The following is a 6,078-nucleotide window of genomic DNA, read 5'->3' as shown; positions in this document are numbered from 1 at the left end:
AACATGGTGAGAACCCAAAGTGGACTCGGAAATGCAAAGGGGAACAGGAATTAGCAGCCTCATCCCCAAGGGATTGAGCAGGTGCCGATAGTAGAAGCTGCACCCAAGCCAGTCACGATAATTGGAGTACAAGCCATGATTTGGACTATGATGGCCAAACAGATGGAAAAGATGATCTCTAACTGGCTTATCAGACATCCCTATTGATACTGAAGGCATCCTTATTTGGCACATCTTCTAATGCAACAATAAACACATCATGACAATATTAGAGCGCTAAAAGAAATATTTTTAGGAGCGATAGGTGCGTTAGATGGAATTCTTGTACATGTAATTGTGCCCATTGATCAACAAACTCGTTATAGGGGAAGAGGAAAAGGTGAATGTTATCAAAATGTGATTGAAATTTGTAATTTTAATATGATATTCACGTTTGTATGGGCGTTGGGAGGGCATTGCACATGATTCACTAACTCTAAAAGAAGTTGTATTTAACCTAACTTCCGACTTTCCATACCCTCCATCAGGTTTGTAATCTTTTTTTTTTTAACTTTGGTTATTAAATACATCATCTATTTTTCATATAACAATTGCAAAATTCATGTTTACAGAAAAATATTACATTTGTGATGTTGCATATACCAACACTCGTGGATTTAGGCCTCCCTACCGCAATATGAGGTATTGGTTAGCCGATTTTTCGATGACAACATGCATTAACTAAGGAGGAAAAGTCTAACCATGCTCACGCACAACTCAAAAATGTTATTGAGCGCTTATGGAGTTTTGAAGGCGAGATTCTCAGTCCTAAAGCAAGTGGCTCCTTATCATTTTCCGTTACAAAGAAACATAGTGTTTGCTTGTTTTGCGGTCCATAATTTAATAAGGAAATGTAATATTCGTGATCAATTATTTAGGGACTTTGTAAAAGACACTATGTTTACTGCTGAAGTAGAAGGTAGAGGGAAGTGATGACCAAAACATACATGACATTTAATGGGGTAACCAAGACAATTAATATATGTCTAATTTGCATAACCAGATTCTAATCAATTACTTTAAAATTGTATGCTTATGATTATGTTTAATTTGGATGTTGTGTGATGTTTAATTTGGATGTTGTATGAATTTTAATTTGGATTTTGTTTTATGTTTAATTTGGATATTATATGACATTTTGTATTTTATTTATAATTATTTAAAAATTCAGTATCATTCAACACAATCGTCCAGATGTCCAACCATACAGTAATATATAGTTCAGAGGGTTAAAATTATCATTTTTCTAAGAGACAGACATTGAAATGTCTGACCAAATATCAATTTATCATTTAGATATAAATTCATATAGAGTCTGTACATCATCCAGGTCTCTGCATCATCCAAATGCTACTAATTAGCTGATTAAAGCTATGTTTGGCGTACTAGCTGAAAAGCTAATTGTTAAAAAATATTTGATAGCTGAAAAGTCAACTGATAAAAAATAACGTTTGGTAAAACTAGCTGAAAAGATAGCTGACAGATATAAAATGACATAAAATAGTATTTAAGAATGTGTTTTATAATTAATTAAGGGTATATTTGGAAAAAAATTTAAAAAATTCTAAAAAACTACTCTAAGTAGCTTTTCTGAAAACTAGCATATAAGCTACTTTTTGGTTTGCCATAACAATTTTAAAAAAAAAAAATAAATAAACTCAAAAAATAAACTAGCTTGTCAGCTACCTGTAACGCGCCAAACACAACCTAAACTAATTTTTTAGGAGCTTTTAAATTCTTTTTTTCCAAATATACCGTTAACTAATTAAAAAAAACAAATTATTTTAAATGTATTTTTATATCATTTTATATCTTATTGCTTGTTTAAGCATATCACAGTTATAAGATGTATGTGATTATTAAATGTTATTGGATTTCAAATATAAAAAATTTATAAGAGAGACAAAGTCATAGGAAACATGAAAATATATTTAAAGTTTCTTTTAAAAGGACGAGTGTACGTTGCGAATCCAGGATTTCGATTATGCTTCACATACGATGCACATATGATTTGAATTTAATATTTATTTTACTTTTAATGTTTAGTTGTAATTTTTAGCATCAAATAACCATCTTATGTACACTTGTCACAATGAGATTAAGGAAGTTGCTAAGATTACTTATATGGCCCTGAACTTCTTCGTAACATACGATTATGAGACCCGGCTTTTAGTTATACAGTTTTGGTCCATCAGTTACAACGTTGTGTTTACAATGGTGCTTCATTAGTTTGTTTCAAATGCAAATGACATGTGTTCAAAGATGATTAGTTTGTACTTATTAAAATTTTTTAAACCATAATAAGTTGTCTTTTTCAAATCAATTATGTTTTCAGATCTTGTTGTGATAAAAGATAATTAACACGTTAAAAATGTTATAAAAATTAAAAATATTTTTAAAAGTTTGTCATCATAATAATTAGTACAAATTGTTGTTATAAAATATTATTGTGTATGAAAAGAAAATGATTTTAATATTCGAAGTAATGTAATATAATTATCATATATTTATAAATTGACAAAATAATAGTTATCAAGATAATTATAATACATTTTTATTTAAAATGTCTTATTTCATACCTACTACAATAGAAATATTAATTTTACCATGATTATTGGCAAACGTTTGTGGTTTTCATTAAATGACACAATAGATGATATTTAATATGTAATCTCTTGAAACATGTTGATGTGTTTTATAAACTCTAAACTTGAAATTTGAATAAAGGCTATATCACTATTCTCTATATTGGCCGAGGTTTTATATCTTTAAACATTACAAACAAAGCTATAAATATTTTATTCGAAATAAATAAACTTATATTATAGCATCGACCAATAAATGTCGATTTTGAAAATGATTTTTTAAATGAAATCAATTAAGAATACATTTTTACATGCAATTTGACCATTTAGTATTTATCTTTGTGCTATCTTGCCTTTTGTTAGAGAGCAAAAACCAAATTGATAAAAAGTTATTTGGGAATTAAAATCATAAAACTAGAAGTTAAGGGAGTGACAAGAAAATACTGAAATAGTTGAAGTATCATTACTGTTAATATAGAAAATTTACTCAAAGTTCAACTCCTATATAAACGTCCATCACTACCCCTTTCAAACATGTACACTTATCATTCAAACATTCTCAAAACTTGCTACTCCAAATACAATAGAAACCCATCATTTTCACATAGTTACTGTGTCTGTTTTTTCTTGCTTTTGCTGTGATCATGGCTGACAAAGTGGTTCACCATCATGCCTCTGAGACTGAAGACCATGGGGTGGTCGACTGTTTCGGAAAGAAAGATGAAAACAAGAAGTGTAATAAAGACGAGAAGAACGAAAGCCTGATGCACAAACTCCACATATCCGATAGCAGCTCTAGTGTAAGCTTTCGTTTTAACCAACTGATCGTCTGATCATTCTCATATTTATAACTTCGATAATCACTTTTAAACACACAATCCTCAATTACAATACATTTTTTGTGCGTCTCTAAGTTATATTTTTATTCTGTTATCGTATTTTATAGTCGAGTGATGAGGAGTGTAAAGATGGGGAGAAAAAGAAGATGAAGAAGAAGAAGAAGAAAGATGAAACCTTGAAGGAAAAGGTGGAGAAGAAAATCGAAGAAGATAAAGTGAAGATCAATGTGAAGATCGAGGAAGGAAAAGAGAAAGTCGAAGAGCTCAAAGAGAAAACTATTGAGAAGATGGAAGAGGGCAAAGAGAAAGTCCTAGAGATCAAAGAAAAATTAGGGGAGAAAATCGAGGAGTACAAAGAGAAGAAAGAAGAAGAACGCAAGGAAGACTCATGTGTTCCTGTTGAGAAATACGAGGATCATCAAGCACCACCACCACCACCACCTTGTGAAGTTGTTGTCCACCCACCGGAGCCGAGCTGTGAACCAGAAGAGAAAAAGGGGTTCCTTGAGATGATCAAGGACAAACTCCCCGGCGGTCAAAAAAAGTTGGAAGAAGAGCACACTGCTCCTCCACCACCGCCAGTGGTGGTGGCGGTGGCGGCACATCCCGACCACTATGCTGATGTTGAAAAAGAGCACAAGGAGAAAAAGGGTATTCTTGAAATGATCAAAGAAAAGCTTCCTGGTTATCATTCAAAGAGTGAAGAGGAGAAGAAGGAAAAGGAGTGTGATTAAGCATAAGGAAAATTGTTTTGTTGTTGTTGTTACTTTGATTTGATTTGCTTTATTAGCTGTGTCAATGTCTATTGCTTTCAAGTTATTGCTGTTTTTATATATGTAGGTTTTCATATTCTTCCCTTTAATCAAGTACTAAACTAGTAATCATTTGTTCGTTAGTTGATTACAATTCAGCTATAACAAATTATATATGGAAAAAAATTATTATGTTATCGATTTCCTATATTTCATCGTCATCAATTAATGGTCATAAGTTTTTCCTGATCAAATAAATAACAAACTTTGACTAAGCTTTCTTAAAATAATCGACAAAACAAACGTTTTGATGAACAAAATTAGAAGTTTAGAACTCCAGACTCAAAACAAATGCTACTCCTTCCTTACGGAGAAAGGAATGACGCATCAACATCACCTTCATCTGTGTCCACTCTTTAATTGGTGGTGTATCCGTTTGCCTACATAGATCTTGGATTAGTTCCCACCATGAGAAAGCCTCTTCTTCCAATCTGTAGGCTACCAGGTCTACTTGTTCATCCTCCGGGATTTCAAATAACTCAAATTAAAACCTTTCGACATCCCATACCCACTCACTAAATTCATCATAATTAGGATTCTTCTTAAAAAGAGGTATTAATAGATCTGCCTCTGAAAGATGTTGATTTTGTCTCGTTACGAGGCAAAAACCCCATTCGCACTCCTCATTTGAAGAAGTCTCACCCGCGTCAGTCAGTTGATCAAGTTGCGGTGGTTGTTGTTTGTAGTGTTGTGAGGGTGGTTCAGCCATCACTTCAAACTCAGAGTCACTCCATTCATTTAGGTGATCTAGATCTAGTTGCGGTTGTATGTGGTAATGTGGTGGTGGTTTCTGGTGGTAACCTCGTCGATGATGTTGACTGCAACTGAATCTTTCAGCTTCTTCATCTTGATTTTGTCGAAACTTTTGCAACTCCGCCTCCATACGCTGTACACGAGTGCTCAGAACATCGAGAATGTTTGCATTGGACTCAGTCAGCTTGAGAAGTTTATTTATTTGACGGTGGTTGTACTTGTTGCCCATCGGAGCCAAATAATTGCTATGCATTTGAAAACTAAACCAATGTCATTATATTATATACGAGAATCTCAAAAAAGAGTCCTTCATCAAGTAAAACACTATAGAAAAGATAGTTGGTAACAAATAGAAAACCGATTTAAATTCAAATTAGAGTTACTTTCTCAAAATAAGATTTATCTCCACCCTTCACCCTTCACTTGCATGTCACGTTTTTTCACTCATTTATGTTTTAATTAGGTTATAACTATCGAAACCATGGGAGATAAAAAAAAATTATACACCAAAAAATTAATAACTATAAAAAAACATTTGATTCTGGATGGTAAATAAGTACAACTTTATTATAGTACATGTCCATTCGTTCTGTAAAACAAAAGTTTTTAAACGATAAAAAGATTACAATAAAATGTATTCAAAATGTATCGGGAAACTTAAAAAGATTTATAAATTGTTTTAAGATATCCTCCTATAATTCGTTAGTAAATTAATCATGAAAATAGTAAAAGTTGGATAAAAAAAATTATACCATTATCATTCTCTTTCATATTAAAAACATGTATCGTTGATGAATTCTGAGGTACCGACGTAGAATAATTATTTTTGGATTTTTTTAATCCAAATATAATTTTCTAAGTTTTTACTTTTCTTTAGCACGACTGTAGTCCATATTGTTCTTTGAATCTGCAAAAAAAAAAAGAATAGTATTTAAATTTTAAGAAAGATCATATATATTTGCAAAGATGTTATAAGAATATATCGGGAGTTAATTTATCACATCCGAATAAAAATTACATTGGATTATATATTTGAAAATTGATATATAT

General features: G+C 31.7%; 1 protein-coding gene across 1 annotated transcript; it reads left to right on the top strand.

Moving 5' to 3' along the window:
- Window positions 1-3,173: 3,173 nt before the first annotated feature.
- LOC111921214 (phosphoprotein ECPP44) lies at window positions 3,174-4,387 on the top strand. The gene is made up of 2 exons (XM_023916783.3): window positions 3,174-3,424; window positions 3,571-4,387. Exons 1-2 carry the CDS (start codon window positions 3,269-3,271, stop codon window positions 4,195-4,197), a joined length of 783 nt encoding a protein of 260 aa, XP_023772551.1. The 5' UTR covers window positions 3,174-3,268; the 3' UTR covers window positions 4,198-4,387.
- Window positions 4,388-6,078: the final 1,691 nt, after the last annotated feature.

Source organism: Lactuca sativa, chromosome 9 (genome assembly GCF_002870075.4).
Source record: "Lactuca sativa cultivar Salinas chromosome 9, Lsat_Salinas_v11, whole genome shotgun sequence".
NCBI lineage: Eukaryota > Viridiplantae > Streptophyta > Magnoliopsida > Asterales > Asteraceae > Lactuca > Lactuca sativa.
Note: the sequence above shows the minus strand (reverse complement) of the source record. Positions and strands in the feature narration are given on the sequence as shown.

Excerpts from the sequence above, each read along its gene's own strand:
- LOC111921214 (XM_023916783.3), top strand. The coding sequence starts at position 3,269 with ATGGCTGACAAAGTGGTTCACCATCATGCCTCTGAGACTGAAGACCAT. Across the intron at positions 3,425-3,570 it reads TATCCGATAGCAGCTCTAGT|TCGAGTGATGAGGAGTGTAA; the intron begins GTAAGCTTTCGT and ends CGTATTTTATAG.